Consider the following 21,639-nt stretch of genomic DNA (forward strand, 5'->3'; position numbering starts at 1 on the left):
AAACCCGAATTTTTTTGGTTTGGTTTGGTTTATGAATTTAAAAACCCGACGCAATTGGTTTGGTTTGGTATTTGAAAAATCCGAACCAACCCGGTCCATGTACACTCCTAGTTTGTGGGCTTAGGCCTCCTTTTTTTTTTTTTTTTTTTTTTTTTTTGTGTGTGCTTTCAAGTTTTAGGTGTGTCTTCCAGATAAATTTATCTGGCAGGACCATCAGCCAGCAAACAATGTGACAACATACTGTCCCATTCATAATTAGTAAAATGAAAGGAAAAAAATGTCTTAAGCTGTTTTTCAAATAATTTGGTAGCATCACTTTGGCCCGCCCATTTAATTTTATTATTGGATAAGTGTCTAAAATGGTTTGTGATAAGATTAACAATTCCCTAGTCTAATCACTTTACCAACAAGGATTCGCATAGTAGAGGAATATACAATTCCTAAAAGGAGGATAGCCAGTAATTAATCTTACAAAATATGAAAAGAACCATCATATGTAATGTTTTTAAATTTTTTTAGGAAAGAAAACAAAAACTTGTCTTTATCAGGAAATTAGAAAATATGGCAGAATTGATTACATAATTTGATTTAATGATATGACACTACTATTATATTATATTATATACTATATATATACATGATGATGGGAGCAATTGGAAAATGGTCACTTTGAAATTTATATATTTTGCTAGGATTATTTTCCCTACTATTCTTGATTATGAAATATTGGTAACATTTGTGGCTTAAAAAGATTCTACGATTGATTACTATTTTCTTTGAAAAGCAAAACGAAAATGTCTGGTCCAGAAAACTCTGGATGACATGACTTACCCTTCAATCTGGTTCATTGATTTTTGATTAATTTGACTAACTAGAAACTTCTGTTTTACTTTTGAAATAGTCTCAACATTGTATAATTTTTACATAACTACTTCTTACATGATTAATATCTTCAGTACTAATATATGCATAACTTATCTCCGTTCCCAAAGTAAAAGGTCCTAAAAACAATAAGAAACGCTTTTCTTTTTGTTTCAATTTGTAAAAACTTTTAATTTGACCAATAATTTTACTATTTTTACCCTTCATATCTTTTGTAATTCCAAAATTTCCTTTCCATAACAGGATTTCCAACTCTCTCTTCATTCCATTTTCGTCTTTTGTCCTTATCAAGACTTTTTTACCACACCAACTAATTATTCATCTTAAGGTTTTTATCCAAGTATGTAACTCTTTATTTATAAATTCAATCCTAATACTGAAAGCGATTTTCCAAAGTTTATGTCTATCAATTACTTTTTATTAACTAATCCATACAAAACAATTGGCGCACTCAGAAAGTTCCAGAATTGATGATCATATGTACCACCCAAATTATTTACATATACTTTTTGGGAGGGTAAATGCTTTGCGTAACCATTTTACTTCTTTTTCTGATCTTGCCCCTTACATTATCATACACATGGAAAAAATGGATTAAACGGTTGGCAAATAATCCACCCAATATTAAATCAACTCTAACAAATTCATATCCTCTATTTGTTTCTTTTGTCGTAAAACTAAAAGAATCCATTTTTTTAATCTTATAATTGCGACCAAAGACTTGATTTTTACATAAAACAAAAGTATTGTCCAATCACCTTTTCTTTTGTAAAAAGCTTTGTTTTGCAATCCAGCTAGCACTATACCGTTGCACGACATGATATGTCCTCCATTTTGGGACCCAAATTCCAAGTTGTGAGCTTTTCATTAAATTAAAGAATAAAACTGAGTAACATTAATTGATCAAGCCTTAACAGGTAAAGACGATGCTTATAAGAAGTTGAATTCTAAAAAAAAATTATTTTTCTTTTTAATATGATAGTGCTGTTCAATTATCTCGAGTATATTGCTACTTTTCATCAGAACAAGTATCGAGTAATTTTATCTATTAAAATTTAGGCATATGAGAAAAAAAAATTACCTAATTTATTTGATCCCTGCTGGAATTCAAACTAGAGATTTAATAATTTTTCTCCCACTTTGTTGACCCCTAGGTCACAGAGGTGAGCTAGAATTTCTAGTTTATCAATTTTGGAGCACTTTAATTTTGTTTACGGGGTTCTACAGACCGATATGCTACATTTACTTGTAGCTTTAAAGACTCATAGATAAAAAGATAATCAATGGGCCATTGACTTTGGTGGTCATTATTACTCAGTTGATGTGGGCGACAGATAGTTAATCTCTGAATTAGTGATGAATATTGATGGTCGTGGAATTTAGTTCAAGGAGGATATTGTTTGATTTGCGAACAAAGTCATGTACGAAAAGTAGAAAATTTTAAAAAATTATTTATAAAGTGTTGAATATTCGTGTGAGGCCTTTTGAAAAAACCGTATAAACTTAATCCGAAATGGACAATATATTACTATGTGAAAGCATTTTATTTACTCTCCTACTATCTTATTCTAAGATTTTATTACTACCCGTTGTTCTTTTACTTCGGTTACCGTATTTTTGTTGTTGCTATTGCTTACTTTTCCTTTATTTTTAGCACGATTTTGCTATTGTATTTTCTTTTCATACTTAATTTTGATATGCTTTAGCCTAGCTGAGAATTCATTAGAAATGACTTCTTAACCTTCAAAATATACACATCACCCCCTCATACCACACTACACTGTTGTTGTTGTTGCAATACTATCAGTAGATAAGTAGGCGACTAAAGCATTATTTTAGCTCAAGAAAATGAGAAGACTAACCCCAAAAAAAATCATTGAGCCGTTGCGTGACAAATATGTAGTGGTGGCCGTGGGACCAATTGCAAGCTCATAAATTCCTCCAATAATTTACATTTGGGGCCACTTTAATAATTAAAACTCAAAACTAAACAAAAAAAAAATTAAAGAAAACACTGTATTTCCACTCTTAATCAATCATAAATACCATCAAACTCCCCTCTCACTCTTACACAAACACTACAACAACAACAACAAAAAACAGAGCACTCTGTTTTCCTCTGTTTTCTCTCTATTCTTTCTTTGTCTGCAGAGTAACTTTTTTCTCTCTTAAATGACGAAAGAAGTCGAAGCGGTTCACGAGCAGGCACCGGAGTATTCTGCTAAGGATTACACTGATCCACCTCCTGCTCCGTTAATCGATTACGTGGAGATAAAACAATGGTCACTTTATAGAGCTGTTATTGCTGAGTTTATTGCTACTTTGTTGTTTTTGTATATAACTGTGTTAACTGTTATTGGTTATAACCATCAAGCTGATGTTAAAGCTGGTGGTGATGTTTGTGGTGGTGTTGGTAAACTTGGTATTGCTTGGGCTTTTGGTGGCATGATTTTTATTCTTGTTTACTGCACTGCTGGTATTTCTGGTGAGTTTTCTTGACTCTGATTCTTGAAAATTCTTTTAATATAAGTCATTTAAAAGATAGTTAAAGATAATTTCTCATAAAAAGTAAAATTAATAGTTTGAAAACTACTAAAAAATTACTACTAATAATATAAGTATTAGGGTGCTTTTTTGTTTTGCTGAAATAGTCATGGTCCATATTAAGTGATGCTAGTACTCCTTTATTCTAATTTATGTGATTTTTTTTTTTTTGTCAGTCTAAAAAAGATTGATATACCTTTTTTATAATTAATAATAATTTTAACTTTAAAATTATAATTTTAACCGATGGTTTATTAAAAAGACAAGTTTCAAATAATTTGGAATGGATAGAGTAACAAAAAGACAAGTTTCAAGTAATTTGGAATGGATAGAGTAACTTGAAAAGTAAAACAAGAGCTAATTAAATTTTCCTTATCGGGAAAAAAAAAGAAAAAAAGTTACCTGCTACGAGAGCTAGGTGCAGCCTACTAAACCCAGTATTTTTGATATAATACATACTTAGTATATTACTAATAACTAATATTCCTTCTATTCTAATTTATGTGAGAGTGTTTGATTGAGCGTGGAGTTTAAGGAAAAAAATTGTGATTTAAAAGAAGTTAATAGAAATTTTTGTGACTATAAATCATTTAAAGGATAAAAGAAAAATATTGAAGTTAAATAATTACTAAATATGAAAAGATTTTATTCTTTTTGGACTAACTGAAAAGGAAAGAATGTTACATAAATTGAGACTGAGAAAATAGTTTATAGTAAATTATGAACACATAGTTTCAAAAGTAAACTGAGTTTAATGCTAAATTGTTTAATAAAACTTGAAGTTTGCCTTTATATAAATTACTAACAAGCTCAAGTAGATTGATAATGTAAATACGAGCTCAATTTTTTTAATTTTATTGAAGTTCTTAGATACAGTTCTCTAGGAGTTTTCTAAGCTATTGCATGTGCATGATTGTAGGTGGACACATCAACCCTGCAGTGACATTTGGGCTATTTTTGGCAAGGAAGGTATCATTGATCAGGGCAGTATTGTACATGGTAGCCCAATGTTTGGGTGCAATTTGTGGTGTGGGATTTGTTAAGGCTTTCCAGAGTGCATACTACAACAGATATGGTGGTGGTGTTAATGTTATGGCAGCAGGTCACACCAAGGGTGTTGGTTTGGCTGCTGAGATTATTGGTACCTTTGTTTTGGTCTATGTTGTCTTTTCTGCTACTGACCCTAAGAGGAGCGCCAGAGACTCTCATGTGCCCGTAAGTTTTCTTCCAAAACCTTCATTTCTTGCAATGTTTGAGCTAGAGCTTTGCCAACGGATTTGACAGAATCCATTAGCTTGATTCAAATCTCAATACACGAATTATTGAGATACTTTCAAAATAACATCATGTAATTGTCCATAAAAGTTGTAATTAGCAGCTTGAAAATTAAAAAAGTAGAAGTTTTACACTGCCAGGTTATATGAGCTCGGAAAGGAGAAGAAAAAAGGTATCATGAGAATTAAACCTTTAATGAATTCACAAATTCATAAATTTGTTACTATATGCTACATGATACAAAGCAAAGTAGCAAAAGAGCAAACTCTATTCATGAATTATTGCCACTAGATTTCCTTCACTGCCCTTTTCACTTGAAACAAACATTATATCTACTTGTCTTTCTTATCCAATACAAGTCTAAGCTACTTTTTTTTTTTTTTTTTTTTGGCTTATAAGTTGTTTTAAACTTAGCTTGTCTCGAGATACGTTTTTTGGGCTTATTTTAAGTACAAAATCGCTAGCATTAACTTCCCCACTAGAAATCAATGGGCTATAAGTCCCTCGAATATCTACTTGTCTTTCTTATCCAATACAGTCTAGCTACTTTAGCTTGTCTCGAGATACGTACTACTCTAGCATTAACTTCCCCACTAGAAATAAATAAGTCCCTCGAATAGAAATGTAAAAACGATAAAAAATTTAATATTTGATAATAATTTAGTTTTATTATTGGCAAAGAATTATTTTATTATCAAAGAATTTAATTTTGTTACCATAATATTGATTATAGTTGTAAAAAGTATTTTTGGCAATAAAAAAAAATTATTGCACGTTATTGCAATAACAGCAGTTGAAAAAAATCTATACAATAAAAATAAAAAAAATTATTGTCAAAAATATTTTTTATAATAATAATTAATTTATAACAATAAAAATAATTTTATTATCAAATATACTTTTTCTTTCAGTGTCCCTTTGAGGTGAATAAGTTGTGAGACAAAGACAAATCTTATCTTTGACTTTTGAAGCATGATCAGCACTAGGAATAAATAACTTTTTGTAGTGCTTGTTAGGCAATGCTACCCACTATTATTGAAAAAAGAGGGAGGTGACCGAATTAAACACTATATTAGAAAACATATCTTTCTCCATACTTTTTTTGGGTGATTTGGTTAACTTTTAATAAATTTAAAAAAGAATCAAACTATCGTATCATTATAAGATAACTACAAGTAATTGTTCATGATAAATATTTTACTAGTTACCTGAAAATACATGCAACTTAAAATTGATTATATTTTACTAGTTACCTGAAAACTACAAGAAACTGTTCATGATAAGTATTTTACTAGTTACCTGAAAAATACATGCAACTTAAAATTGATTATATTTTGATCTTGTATATGATATATATATAGGTCTTGGCACCACTTCCAATTGGATTCGCCGTGTTCATGGTTCACCTTGCAACTATTCCGATCACCGGAACTGGTATCAACCCGGCTAGGAGTTTCGGGGCAGCAGTAATTTACAACGGTGACAAGGCATGGGATGAACATTGGATCTTTTGGGTCGGGCCATTCGTCGGAGCTTTCATCGCTGCCGTCTACCACCAGTATATTCTCAGAGCAGGTGCTATTAAAGCTCTTGGTTCCTTCAGAAGCAATGCATAGGAACTTTCATGCATGCAAAAATTGTAATTAAAATGTTTGTGAGTGGGAAAAAAGGGGTGTTTTTCTTTTTTGGTATCTTTGCTTTGGATGTACTTAAATTAAATGTGTTTGGTTTTTCCATTTTTTTTCTAAATTTCATCTAGTTGGTCCTTTGTATCTTTTTGTATTTCTTGTTGATTCCTCGTACATTATTATCTCTATGTTATGTACCGCTTTTCTTTTCTCTTCTTTTCGTTTCCTTGCAAATTACCAATCTCGTTTTACATAAACATCATTTGGACTGATACCTATTGGAGGCAAATAACCGCTAAAGGTGCAGAAATGCCTCATTTTAGTGTCACTGTTTAACTAATACCTGATGTGCATCTTTATTTGCACGAATACCTGTTATCAATCTGTATTACGAAACAGTAACTTAATAAAATTTTCAAAAATCAGTAAAATTTATAAAATTAGAAAGTATAAATCAATGTAAAACAGAATCTGGAAAAATAATTAGAAAGAAGAGGATACGATTTTTTTTTTTTAACGAACAGAAATCTAGCTCACTAAATGCACAGTGTGTCCTTAAGGAAATTATTTCCCTCAAGTACCCGAGGTTAAATGTGGAATATATCCTCTCAGGATAAAAAGATTTCACTCACCGGTGTATTGGTACCAAAAACTCCGATGTCAGGTGAATCACTTAACAAGTGAGAGAAAGCACACGTAAGAAAACTTTTAAGAGAGTGGAAGAATAGAGAATATCAGAAAATTCGTAAGTAATAATCTGAGTATTAATTGGAATTTATAGTCATTAATGCACTGGTTGGGAAAAAGGCTTGCAACCTTTCGTGACCTTTCACAAAATCTTTTACAACTGGTGGGAAATTTAAAATAATCCGGAAAAGAAAAGGTCGCGGGTCAGACACGCGGATTCGGGTCACTAACGGGTCACGTGGGCCGAGGTCGGAGCCGAGCCGAGCAACGACAACGGCGCGAGGGGAGACCTTTTTCTTAACCCTTTAGCAACAAGAAGGAGTGCTTCTACTTTTAAGTAGGAGAATTTTTCTTTTCCCCACCTATGAGGGACACATGCTTATTTTATAAAACAGAGGTCTCATTTTTCCTACTTTTAAGATATTAATTAAACCCAACAATACATGCATAACAAAATAACTACCTGTTGGGATTTAAAGTCGCCAATTACCAATTAGTGAGCTTTAAAGATGAAGTGTGAGTTGGAAAATGGAGGGAAACAAAATTGGAGGAAAGAGAAATTTTGTGAAGGTAATTTTTCCATAACCAACAAGAGCACACGAAGAAAACTTTTAAGAGAGTGGAAGAATAGAGAATATCGAGAAAATTCGTATTTTTCCTTATAGCCATTAATGCTTTTTGGGAAAAAGGCTTGCAACCTTTCGTGACCTTTCACAAAATCTTTTACAAAATTTAAAATAATCCGAAAATCAATTAAATCCAACAATACCTCACGCGGTGATAACAAAATAACTACTTGTTGGGATTTAAAGTCTTCTACTTTTAAGTTAGAATTTTTCTTTTCCCCACCTAGTGAGGACACATGCTTTTTTATAAAACAAGAGGAAACTCATTTTTCCTCCATTTCTTTTCCCTCCATTTCCCATTCAAGTTGGAATTAAACCCAACAATGGAGGGATAACAAAATAACTACTGTCAATTACCAATTAGTGAGCTTTAAAGATGACGTGTGAGGAAAGAGAAATTTTGTGAAGGTAATTTTTCAAGTGAGCATTCTCTCACATTGGTGGCGGAAAGTGATATGTGCGCGCTTATATTTAGAAGCACATCCTTTAGCTCATAAAGAGTTAAAAAGAGGACCTCTCCTCGCGCCGTCGTCGTCGCTCGGCTTTGGATTTGGTCAAATGATCTGATTGATTGATAATTTTGTTGGACCAAATTTATTTCCAACGGTCTTAACTAATGACCTAATGGTCACCTCTTCCCGAACATGTGCCTTTGCACCTTTTCAATGGCTAAAAAATTTCCAGAGGCTTTGCCTCAAAACACACACTGCAATAAAAAAAACACACTGCAATCGAAATTCCAGAGGCTTCGCCTCAAAACACGCACTCTTTGCAATTTTTTTTCTCTCTCTGAAATACAGTCTTTTCATCCCCTCTTCTTGCATCGTTTTCAAAGACATAAATACAGTAAGTGTCGTGTGATTACATCCGTTGGTTGAGTTCGCTGAAATTCTGCAATTTCGATTGCCAGTATTGCAGAATAGACTTTCGTTCTATACTGGGAAGAATTAATCCAAACCTTGGGCAATTGTGAGGGGATTAAATTCCTTAAGGAAACACAATTTTCTGTGGGCTCGAAACTACATTTTTGTTCTTAACATTTTTAGGTTTACAGTTTATACGTTTGATTATAGGATAACACTACCTAATCTTCAACGATAATACCCTTGAGCTACGATTCATCGGAGCTTTCATCACCGCCGTTTACCACCAGTACATTCTCCGAGCAGGTGCAATTAAAGCTCTTGGTTCCTTCAGAAGCAATGCTTACGAACTTTCATGCATGCAAAAAATTGTAATTAAAATGTGTGTGAATCCAATGGAAAAACGGGTGTTTTTTTTCTTTTTGATTTTCTTTTTTGGTCTTTGCTTTGGATGTACTTGAATTAATCTGTTTGTATGTTTGGTTTTTCACTTCTTTCTATTTTAATTTCCTTATTTATCCTTTTTTTCTAAATTTTATCTAGTTAGTCCTTTGTATCTTTTTGTATTTCTTGTTGATTCCTCGTACGTTATAATGTCTACGTCGTATACCTTTTTATTTTTTTATTTTTTTAATCTCGTCCACATAAACATAATTTGGACTGATACCATTGGAGGCAAATAACCTTAAAAGAAAGCGAAATTAGTATATTCTGGAAAAATCATGTCTAATTTGCACCCCATAATCAAATATCTTATATTCAAGGCCTAAGAATAAAGACTTTAAGTAAGGCACACTTTACCCTACTATGGGCTTATTCGACCGAAAATCAAATTAGTTGAATACCGTCATGAAGGAGGAAAAGATTAATAGGAAAAAGAATACCAGCAAAGGGTGCGTGTGGGATGGAGATTTTTTTTTTTTCAGAAATATTTTTTTAAAAATTCGTGTTTAGTTTGTCAAAATATTTTGAAAATAAACTCTTTAGTGAAATAAGTGTTTTTTGGAAATTAGAAAAATGACTTTATTGGTGAGAGTAGGCAAACAAATTCTATAAGTGACACATTCCATGTTGATTGACCTACGGCCTCCCCCACCCTCGACTTCCAACCCCCATCTCTACCGTCATTCTTCATATTTGTCTAAATTATATATAAATATTTTAAAATAATATTTATTGCTTATTTACTAAATATAAAAAAATAAAGTAAAACAATCACTTATTTTTCATCAAGAAATATTTTCCTTCATTCCAAACACACACTCAAGAGAGAGAAGTTAAGAAACTAAAAGATAAAGCAAACTCGAGAGACTGGAACTTACTAGCCCCATCTTCCCTAGTTTATATTCTACACTGCTATTGATCTGATAGCTCTTAAATTGCGCTTCATGAAAATAAAATTAGAGTCAATTTGAATGAGCTTATGGATTTTGACTTATAAGCTAAAAGTCATAAGTTAGAAATTCTAACTTATAGCTTTTAACTTATTTTTGTCATTTTGACTTAAAAACAAGTATTTAAAAATATTTTTTTATTTTATCTAAACACTACGAAAATGTTTAAAAGCTATTATAGCTTCAAAAGCACCAAAAATAAGCCAATCCAAACAGGCTCTTAATCTTGAAGGCAACATGCCACCAGCACAAGGAATCTTTAAAGTGTGTTGACAAACATTGGCAAAATCCCTTTCACTTGCGGGTGTGTCTTTTTCGAGAAGACAATATGATGTGATGAATCATTTGTTAAGGGACAAGTTATATAAGGATTATATAACATAAAAATAGCAGTAATATACTGTGTAATAATTATTTGAATATTAATTTACTGAATATATATTTATTATAAATTATTTGATTTATTGTATTAAGATCTTCAAATACGAATTATACATAAAATTATGAGATAAACGGACTAAATAAGGTCTATTTCTTTCCTTTAAAAAAGTAACTTGATGCAGAAAATATCCCGCATTTATATGGATTCAAAGGAAAGATCGCATTTTAAGTGAATGTAATGTATCCGCAGTCATATTACTTTCCTAAAATTTAATATAAGCAGTCATCAATTCCTTAAACAGTTGGGAGAAGTCAAAAGTTTTTTTAAACGCTTATTTTAGATATTTGACGTGTTTAGTCAAGCTTTAAGGAAAAATATTGAGTAATCTTAGATAGTAACAAAAGTTGTTTTTCAAAAGAGAAAAGTCAACTTTTCTCTACAAGACTTTTGTAAAGTTTGTTTAAGCACAAATCAATGAATCACGGCTCTAATATTAGTAAAAGTGCTTTTTTATTCACCAAATATAAACTACTGCTCTCAAAAAATATTTCTCAAATTAAACAAATTTAAAAAATTTAGCCAACAAATTGCATGTAAATTAAGGATACAAGATAGAGTATCAGGCCCTCATCCTTTACTTGCCACTTGCCACTAAGAAAGGAGTCTGGAACCTAAATGATCAATAAAAACTCAATTGAACCAAAATACCCTAAGAAAAAAAAAAGATATCAAAATAATTTTAACGCATTTTTTTTCTGCATTATATAAAAGTGAGTTAACGTCTCGCGTTAAAATCCGTTACCGATTTTTCTTTAAAAAAAAAAAAAAAAAAAAAAAAAAAGAACTAAATTGCATAACGTATAATTTTACTGCGCTATGCAACCACGCCCAATTTCATGTATACTTAGTTACTTACCATTAATCCAAATGTATCCATTTGATAACTATGCAAAAGTTTCCATTTTCTAAAACATGTATAAGATTAATTTATCTTCTAATACTATAATAATCTTTTAACAATTTTTATCAAAAATATATATTCTCTTATCTTTTGATATTTATGAAAAAACATTTATTCTTATAAAAAGTATTTATTCTCTTATTTTTGATATTATCTTTTAACAATTTTTTTATCCTCTTATTCATTGACTTGTTGCTATCTTTTCTTAATTAATGTTTGTTTAGCTAACTCTAAAAACAATTGAGTCTACGATCTATTTACCGACAAAAGTAAATAATTTTTATTATAATTGAGGGTTAATTACGTTAAATATTAATGTAATAAGAATTACTTCGAGATACACACCTTGTATTTTAAAATCGAACATTTGCACCACTTAGGAGCCGTTTGAGAGATGTATTTTGAAAATGATAAAAAAAAACCCCACAAGTTGTGAAAACCATCAAAATTTTCCTAATTCTTATACAATCTTACCAAATGAGTAAATTATAGTTCATAATAAAATTAATACGCTACTAAATTTCTAAAAAATACAACATCAATTGATCATACTTTAGTTCAATAAAAAGGAAAATTTAACATGAATAGTAATGTAACTACTCATTAATATAATCCTCCCACATGGTGCGAACAATATATCTACCAAATTATGGTTGGTACACATGATTGGTAAATGTATCTACCTACTTATGGGTCTTTTTTTTTTTACAAAATATAAACGTATGGATCAAATTTTACATTTATATTTTTTGAATTCGCGATTTCAAATCCCAAATCATGCCTTTTTGGATGATTTGGGATTTCATCTCATGAGATGAAATCAGAGATGAAATCGCATGTCCAAACGCCTACTTATACTATGAAAATCCTATCTTCAATTTTAAAATATACAGTGTATCTCGAATTAATTCTTATTACATGAGTATTTAGTGAAAAGATAACTAAAATTTTAACGATTTGGAATTTATTTTTTTTAAATCTAAGTTATAGTGATGTATTCCAAATTTTTCAAAAATAAAAAAATTAACTTCTTAAGTAATCCTACGCTAATGAAACTTTATCGGAATAAGTAAATTAAAAATTATTTTAAAGCGAAGAATAAATAAAGAAACTAAAGATGAGGAGTTCTTATATAATAAAATATTATTTAAATAAAACTAAAATAATTTGCTTGCTTAATGTGCGAGAAAGCTAATAATAATAGTTGGCATATTTTATTAAGTAATTTGTGTTATTCATAATTTTAATTTATTTTTTAATTATATTTAATATATTAAGTTACGACTATACCCCATAGAGAGTGTAAGTGCATGATTCTCATAATATAAGAGGTAAATGTTCGATTTTAAAATATAAGGTGTGTATCTCGAATCAATTCTTATTACATTAATATTTAATGTAATTAACCCTCGATTATCATAAAAATTATTTATTTTTGTCGATAAATATATCGTAGACTCGATTATTTATAGAGTTAGCTAAACAAGCATTAATTAAGAAAAGGTCGCAACAAGTCAATGAACAAGAGGACAAAGGATTTGTTAAAAGATAATATCAAAAATAAAAGAATAAATACTTTTTATAAATTTTAGAAAACGGAAACTTTTGCATAGTTAGGCATTCGTCGACAAATGATCACTAATTTTTCGAGCGTGAGCTTCTCGCGTAAAAGCGATCTTATGATCCGTATTTGCATGAAATGGATACATTTGGATTAATGGTAAGTAACTGAATATACTTGAAATTGGGTGTGGTTGCATAGCGTAGTAAAATTATGCGTTATGCAATTTAGTTTTTTTTTTTTTCTTTTTTAAAGAAAAATCGGTAACGGATTTTAACATCTTATATAATGCAGAAAAAAAGTGCGTTAAAGATATTTTGATATCTCTTTTTGTTCTTGAGGTATTTTGGTTTAAATTATCATTTTATATATATACAACGTATGATAATCAAAAGAACTCTTGTCCTGACAAATGACCAACATATTTATCTTATATATTTATATATAAAAAATTACCACTACAAGAAAGAAGATATTTGGCAATAAATTTTTTTTGTTGCGATAGATAGGTTATTGTTGCAAAAAGTACTTTTAGCAACAACATTTTTTTTTGTTGTTTAAACTTTTTCCAACAGCTGTTATTGCAACGACGTGCAACACTTCTTTTTTTAGTTGCCAAAAGTACCTTGCAACAATAGTCACTATTATATGGCAACAAAATTAAATTTTTGGCAACAAAAAAAAGTTTATTTTTAAAAGATTCATCATATATGCCAATAATAAAACTAAGTTATTGTCAAATATTAACTTTTGCCAACTATATTATTTTTGTTGCCAAAAGAACTGTTGCAATTTCTAAAACTTCTTGTAGTGTATATTGTATATACAAGGTAAAACTTATATATATATATATATATAGTAGATGTGAACCCTCTCGGCTTTTTATCTGTCTGCTTCTTTATATTTTTGAATTTCCTTTAATTAAAATCCTGGCTATTTATTACATATAATTGCTGCAAATTCCCCCTTACCAAGATTATTTGACAATTACCAAACGAAGCTTACGTGTTCCTAAATCTACGGCTTGTTTCAAGCATCCTTATCCTTAAATCTATTAATAATCATATTCATAAACTCTACTTTCTGACTATATATTATTAAAAGATTTACTAGCTTTTTATATGGTGATGCTTCCCGAATGTGCTATTATTGATCAGTGCGTTTATTATTTACTGTCCTTAATTTAATGATACAGAACATGTTAGGTCTACATACCTTTGAATAACCTACTTTTTTTTTTTTTATTGCTTTTTAAGTTTCTTTCCTGAAGAGATAATGTTCCTCTTATCATGGTCAATTTTACGTGTTGATGGGTTCCTATCTGTCACCTTCATCCGTTGCTCAACTCTTCCAAACTGTCTATCTATTCATTATGTTTTTCTGTAATCTTAACTGAGTTAGTGAGTTTTTAGCTTTTTCTAAACAGTGATGATTAGTATGTAAACTGTTAAAAGAATTAAGTAATGATAGCTGATAACTGCACTAGCCTTTTAATTAAGTGGGAATCTGAAACTTTTGCACTTAAGAATATTCAACAAAGGAGCCACAGACAGAATAAGGCATTAATATTTATACGAATTCAAGTTGACATTGTAATAATTTTTACTTTATCAATATGTTATTAGCACATTATAATTAGATTATCAATCAATATCAGTAAATAAAGTTACCTATAATTACCTTTTAAGTGATTCAATTATGTAAATATATTCCATATAATAGGTACACAAATGTAAACATCTTTAATACATAGCGTCCATAGACAATGTTCAAAAAATTGCAATAATATGGCATTTACAGTCATTATCTAAGAATAACTTTTATACACCAATAAAATAATAATATAAAAAGAGAAATTCTTAATAATGAAAGAGATTATTAGTCATCTGAAAAATACGACAGATGACTTGCTAATTCCAATATGTTAAAATATATTAACAATACTTATTAAATTAAATCTATCAGTGTACAAAAGTTAGATACTAAAATAATTCTTCATATCATATTCGCTTAATTTAACAACAAATGTCGACGTGGTCGGTCCGGAGTTTTTGTTCTTGAGTAACAAAAAGGCAATATTATACAGTAAAACTCGACAATACAAAACATATTTAGAATCAATCTTAATCAGTGATAGGAAATAAAAAGATAGTACAAGTTAAACCATGTGCTTGGAAACATGAGAAAGAAGAGAAAATATAAGTGAAAGAAATCGTGAGTGCAACAATGTCAAGTATCATGTTTGGACCGTTATTTAAATCTTAACCATGATTCGCAAATTATTTAAAGTTTTATCCAACACTTAAAAAAGGCCCTTGTCTGCTTTTCTTCTTCTCGATTCTTTTATGTCTTTTTTTCCTTCGTTTTTGCAAATGAAAGAGAGTGATTGCATCGATAATGCTTCAATTTCACTTACTCCAAAGATTTTTAACTTTAGGATTCTATCGAATCTAAACTAATTAACAACGAGTATTCGTTCTTACTTGGTTGTTAATTGGTACTTGCATCCCATTTCATTGTACCCATAGTCCTCCTACCTAATTAGACACTGAACAAGACAAACAAACACATTAGGTTAGTGAAAACAAACTCACAAACACTCGAATGCGCGCACCTTTGATTGCCTCACAAATTGCGTCAGCCAATTATTGTACCTTTGTTAATCCGATTGCTCACAAGGGATTTAGTTTCTACTCTTGGCCGGAATGGATTTTTGTTCAAGTTAGAAGAACGGATGACTCAATTCAAACTAACGGACTTGAATCAAGAAGTTGTCAACGAAGTTAAAACGAGAAAAGAACGAAGAGAATTGATACGAAATGAAAGCATTTGAAATTTTAACATAGTTTAGAAGTTCGAACTCCACATTCCAATAATAGCCACATTTACATTATTTTTACCATATAATTAGCCAATTGAGACTCTTTTAGCCCCATTTGTTGTTAAGGCTCCCTCTCAGTGACCTCGGTACGTTTCCGTAAATGGAATGATGAGAGTGTCTAAAGTTTGTGATATTAGTCGCTATGTAACTCTTGGATTGATATTGATAGTATATGGGCAACAAGCTTGTCCTAGTCCAGTCCAACATGACCCATTCCTACCTATTGGCCCAACTCAATCCCCTGTAACCACAAATTGCCAACACTAATAAACTAGAGCACCCAATAGTACTAACTAATATTTCGCTTGTGATTTATCATGAAGGTCTGATCAGTAAATTTCGAACACTAGATAATTCATAATTGCATAAAAAAAGAAAAAAGAAAAAGATCTTTGTTATCATGGGATTATGACGAATACTCTCTCCCATTCCTTAAGGTGGTTATTATTGCGAAAATGACTAGCCATCATCCCAAGAGGTTAGGAGACTTATTGATAGCTTCATTAGTCCTCACAAATCAAAAGAGTTATCATAAACAAGCCACATGTAGAGATACTTGTCGTCGATGCTAAAATCCTAAACATCTTCGAGAACTAGCCCAGAGGTAACGCTGGGGGGCAAGGATGTTTGTTTTCAAACTTCATTCGCCGGAATACCCTATATATTTTAAATTATGTTTTTTGTATATATATTAAATGTTGAATTTTCTGGGCCTCTTTCTATGTTTACTTCTTTATATTTTGAATCTTTTTTTGTAAAATCCTGCCTCCGCATTGACTAGTCCTTTTCGATTCTTTTTATTTTTGCCATCATCAAGGAAGGCATACCCTTCTAGTTCTAACTAAAGAGAAAACTCCATGTAATATGCTAACACTTAACTATAAATACAATATTTTCCAATGTACTAACTCATAATAGGTCATAGATGTATGATATTGTAAGTTCCACTTTTTGTCTATGTATGGACCATTTCTTGTGACACTGAAAACTAGAGGTTCCAACTTTCAATAACTATTTGTAGAAGGGACAATTCTTGTGACAGAAAAAAGAAAAGGTGCATAAGTGAAACTCGTGAAATAATGAATGCGTGCCCTTTTTTTAACTATGGCATATTGGCATGGGTACGGCAAAAATCAGGAATAGTTAATATTTACACAGACCACGCATGCAGTCCTTCTAGCACTACAATAGGAATTTATGTTGTTGTTCATAAATTAGAAGAAAAAAAGGGGCACAAAATTGAAAAGCAGATGAGGCAATTTGCTACTTTGCAGACAGCATAGTGAGAGGCATGATTGTAATAATACCGATTACATATTAGTAGAGGGTGTATGTAGGGCCAAAGGCAGAATTAAAGGCAACATATTTTTGTTTTTTAGAGAAAACTGAAATTTCATTGCTCCCGTCAGTTAGATGGCCGAACTCAATAGCTTTAGTCCAAACTTTATATTTATATTAAAAAGAAATCGATTAAAAACGTACAAAAATTAAATTCAGAAATCAGTTATGTTTAACCTTAAAACGGAGAACAATTAAATTTATGCGTGACGCCAAAGATATGTGGCTAAATTCAATTCAAGGTAAAATAGCGAGATAAGCCAATAAATGAACAGAGAAGCAGATCTGACCAACTGTTAAATACGCCTAGCCTCGGGTATAGAAACCGAGGTCGAACCTGCTGTTACGAACTTATACGAAGTATAATAAAAATGAACTTAAGAACAGATGGGAATGGTTTTAAAAGATTCTTCTGATTGTTGATGTAAAATGCTTCTATCCTTGCTGTTGCCAACCCCCTTCATGAATGATAACCTCCTCTTTATATAGTAGAGGAGTTTCAACCTTAGTACAATTCTAAATAAAGAAAATAAATCTGGTGACAGCTGTTTTGCCGAGATCGACGCCGAATTATCCGGTTGAGGACGGATATTTCGGTCTTCTGCTTATGGCAGTCAATCGCCCTTCCTTTATCGCCTCATCCTGGCCCGAACTCGAAGTCTCGTTCCCGGTGAGACGGTCGTACAGTGACCGAACATAATCATGACAGCGGGAAACCGAGCGTGCCAGTATATGCTCGGTTTTACCCGTATACAAGTTACTAACACAAGATCATATCGCTATTCTAAAACTAGAACCAATAAAGTTTGAATTCTAACTTCCGACTATAACTAGCAGATAAACCTTCCTTATTATAAAATTTCTTTGTATCGAGAAAAACTATCATTTATATATTGTATGATTTTTCAACAAAGGAAATCTAATTGACGACCATGGGCCGATGTAGCCTCGGCGTTGCGAGTAGGAGGTGGAGGAGATCAGGAGAACGAGGGCTCCGTAAAAAATTTATTCGCACTCTGTGCATACTAAACCAACGAATACAAGATATCTGGCTATCATACATATATTTTCACTTAATAATATTTACGTGATATATTTTTACTTTATTTTTCAGTTGCTAAAATTAAAAATATTGATTTGCTGTAAACATCAAGTATAAATAAGTATTTACTCGTAAGGCTCCAGGAGACTAAGAATGAATTGATTTCTACTTTAGCATGCCCATTCTTGCCACCTTTTTCAATAAATTAAAGTTGTATCCATGAGTATGCAAAATACTAGCTACATCATTACTCTCATCAAGTATCGACCTTAGTGGATAATGGCCTTTGCTGGTCTATTAAGCTAAGCAAACCTCTTAACTTAGCTTTAAATTACATTCTCATGCAAGAAAATTGAGACCACTAACATCATGAAATTAAAAGGGTCTTATGTCATTACTTTATTGAATCTACAATTAGCATATAGGAGCATTATTTTAGTATCAGAACGCCTTTAAAATCATTGTCCATAATGTATCATTATTCATACGTTGCTTCTCCAATTAGTATATATTATTTTAGTATCAGAAAGCCTTAAAATCATTGTCCATAAACCATAATATATCATTATTCATACGTTAATTGCTTCTACAATTAGTAGGTATTATTTTAGTATCAGAAAGCCTTAAAAAAACTGTCCATATTATATCATTGTTCATAAGTTGCTACTCAATTAATCCAAGTGTCAATCAACAGCTAATCACCTATGAGCTTCTTCATCATACCATTCCTTTTTTTTTTTTTTTTTTTTTTTTACATATTTTAGTCAGTATAATTTGTGTATAATAAATGCATAATCAACAGCTAATCACTTATGAGCTTCTTCATCATACCATTCCCTTTTTTTTTCTTTTTACATATTTTAGTCAGTATAATTTGTGTATAATAAATGCATAATCATACCACTTATTATACAGTTATTATATATACTATTTATGCACCGACGACCGTTAAAAATGTTAAGATCCCAAAATTTTTATGCACGTCTGAATTTACACCAAATAAATGAAATTTCGCCTAACTATTACTTTTGATGTAAACACTGGAACGAAAAAAGTATTTTTCGAGAAATGGTTTAGACATCTTTTTCGAGAAATGGTTTAGACATTTTATATTTGAATGAAGCACTTGAGTAATTAGGAGGGAGCAGAATTCTCATAATGAGAAGAATATGCATAATAAGCTACAACAGGGAGTATGTATCTTATCTTTCTTTTACTAGTATATATATTAATCCTGCCAAGTATCCAACCCCATCTGGATGGATCAAGAACCAATCATAATGAAGGGATTACAATACTAAATACCCTGATTAAACAATAAGAAGAATCACCCACAGTACAAAAACAGGAATTAAAGAAATTCATCGCAAAATAACTCGTAGCAAAAGATTTTTTTTATATATATATATATATAATTAATCGCTAACCCCTCGTTAAATGAGATCAACGACAATTTTTTACTGTTTACTGACAAAAGTTCTCCGTCTCTAATCCGTCGTTAAATAAAATTAGCGATAGATTTTATTGTTTAACAACAGAAGTTGTGTGTCGCTAATTCTTTATTCTGGAGAACTATCACGTGGAATAGAATATCAAGAAAGAAATCACTTTTCTGGAGAATTCATTACTAGAAGTTTATGCAAACAATTGCTTAAGCAAAAAGCTTACTTTTTGGAGGAGTGCCTTTGTACTACTTATTATCTTCTTCTCTATTTGAACAAACATGCAAGACATTTATTTATTTGCTACTAAAAAATCCATGGGAGTGAGTAATGGCAACAACTTTAATGGAGTTATAGCCATTGATAGTATTTCTATCATTTGGTTCCCTCTTTTCCACAATACATTCAATTTTAAGCAACCTCCACTTCTCATTTTGCTTATAAAATCCCATTCAAAGCACAAACATCCCCTCATTCAAACCAAAATTCTTAGTTCAGTTCTCCACTTAACGACTGAAAATAGAATCGATCAGATCGATTCTATCGAATTTGACACTGCTCCATTACCTCATAAAATCCCATTCTAAGTGCAAACATTCTCTCATCCAACCAAAATTCTTGGTTCGGTTCTCCACCTGAACGACAATAAGATAGGATCGATCAAATTCTATTGAGTCTGACACCGCTCTGTTACCTTATCGGTATCACTTCGAACAACTTTAACATTACCAATGGCTTCTTGTCTGTTCTTTCTTGCTATTTTTTGCCTACCCTTTATTGTTAAAGCTCAAGAAAGGTCTCCTCATGGCCTTGCTTATGAAAGCCCTGTTGCATTTTCACCAGAAGCATACTCTTTTTTTCACCCTGAGACTCAAAAACAGAACAGTACTACTACTGAAAGTTTATGTGATAATAATAATAGTACATCAGAATCATCAGGCTGTTCAAGATTTCCTACAGCATCAAGTTTGCAGTCTAATTTAGCACAAGAAAGTTTGTCGAAGCCCCATGAGGATGGCGATAAGCGAATGGGAGCTGGTGGGATGGTTGGGATCGCTCTCGGCTTTGGGTTTGTTATTGTGTTGGCTTGTGGCGTTTACTATGCAGTGATTGCACGAAAACGCAACGAGAGCAAAGGCGTTCCTGTCCAGCTCAATGTCTGACTATCCAAAACTGTTGCAGCACACGTGTCGGGCCCTCTAGAAGTGCTACATTTGGAGAATTTGACACGCATCTGTCGATATTTTTGAAGAGTCCGAGTAACATACATCACAATAGGCTTTTACTAATATATCCATCCCCTGCTGCTTCATCTCATTGTTCCATCTTTCGGTTTGTTAGATTTCCTACTTATATGATTTGGGATTGTGGGATGTAACTATTGTTTGTATTAGTTACTGATATAATAGTACAATCATTTAGTGATTACTGTAATCCAAAAAAAAAAAAAAAAAAAACATTCTTATTATGATATATGCTCACTGAACACAGGAAAATCAGGGGTAGAGACATTAACATAACAAAGTCTAAGCGAAAAGATTTAGTGACTCCAAAACTAGGATGTTTCTTACAACTAATAAGAGGATAAAATTCACAAATAGCAACTTTTTAGCCCCTGTAATCGAAAAATATCCACTCATGACATTGTCATGAAGTTTCACACGTGAAATTTGAAAATTTCATGATAGTGGTTATTTCTTAAAGACATGGTCGAAAATGACCAGTGAAAGCTATTTCTACCAAAAACGACTCCTGGTAATAAGAAGAAAGGATTACATACACACCATAATCATGGACATTACACAGGAGGACACTTATAATACCAAGGAATTTTGTAATGTATACGGATCTAATATATATTAATACATTGAGCAGTGAGTTGGATGCTGAGCAAAGTAAAATCTCGAGGTATTTCATCTATGTTACACTACCAAGACCTCCTCTTTCACTTCCTCTTGACAAGGCTTACTGATAGTCCTTAGGAGTTTCATATGTCTTAGGCTGGCAAATGGACGGTTCAGGCTGAATTTGGATCGATCAACATGGGTTAAGTTAATAAATAAGCGGGTCATTAATTTGTCCAAACTTGGACGGGTTGGTCCTAAAATTGTTCACATTTTCAAAATGACGCAG

The 21,639-nt window shown here is 31.5% G+C and overlaps 2 protein-coding genes and 1 long non-coding RNA gene across 3 annotated transcripts; 2 read left to right on the forward strand and 1 right to left on the reverse strand.

The window, feature by feature from the left end:
• The first annotated feature begins 2,941 nt into the window (after nt 1-2,941).
• On the forward strand, nt 2,942-6,441 carry LOC132065319 (probable aquaporin PIP2-1). The gene is made up of 3 exons (XM_059458650.1): nt 2,942-3,367; nt 4,346-4,641; nt 6,063-6,441. The coding sequence occupies exons 1-3, from the start codon at nt 3,055-3,057 to the stop codon at nt 6,315-6,317; spliced, it is 864 nt and encodes a 287-aa protein (XP_059314633.1). The 5' UTR covers nt 2,942-3,054; the 3' UTR covers nt 6,318-6,441.
• LOC132065320 (uncharacterized) lies at nt 6,063-9,131 on the reverse strand. The gene is made up of 2 exons (XR_009416710.1): nt 8,997-9,131; nt 6,063-6,445 (listed from the first exon to the last, which is right to left on the reverse strand). It is a non-coding gene; the product is annotated as an uncharacterized LOC132065320 (long non-coding RNA).
• Nucleotides 9,132-19,844: 10,713 nt separating this feature from the next.
• On the forward strand, nt 19,845-20,934 carry LOC132062898 (uncharacterized). The gene has a single exon (XM_059455368.1). The coding sequence runs from the start codon at nt 20,238-20,240 to the stop codon at nt 20,667-20,669; it is 432 nt and encodes a 143-aa protein (XP_059311351.1). The 5' UTR covers nt 19,845-20,237; the 3' UTR covers nt 20,670-20,934.
• Nucleotides 20,935-21,639: the final 705 nt, after the last annotated feature.

The sequence above is a fragment of the Lycium ferocissimum genome, chromosome 7 (genome assembly GCF_029784015.1).
Source record: "Lycium ferocissimum isolate CSIRO_LF1 chromosome 7, AGI_CSIRO_Lferr_CH_V1, whole genome shotgun sequence".
In the NCBI taxonomy this organism is placed as follows: domain Eukaryota; kingdom Viridiplantae; phylum Streptophyta; class Magnoliopsida; order Solanales; family Solanaceae; genus Lycium; species Lycium ferocissimum.

Excerpts from the sequence above, each read along its gene's own strand:
- LOC132065319 (XM_059458650.1), top strand. The coding sequence starts at position 3,055 with ATGACGAAAGAAGTCGAAGCGGTTCACGAGCAGGCACCGGAGTATTCT. Across the intron at positions 3,368-4,345 it reads CTGCACTGCTGGTATTTCTG|GTGGACACATCAACCCTGCA; the intron begins GTGAGTTTTCTT and ends GCATGATTGTAG. Across the intron at positions 4,642-6,062 it reads CCAGAGACTCTCATGTGCCC|GTCTTGGCACCACTTCCAAT; the intron begins GTAAGTTTTCTT and ends ATATATATATAG.
- LOC132062898 (XM_059455368.1), top strand. The coding sequence starts at position 20,238 with ATGGCTTCTTGTCTGTTCTTTCTTGCTATTTTTTGCCTACCCTTTATT.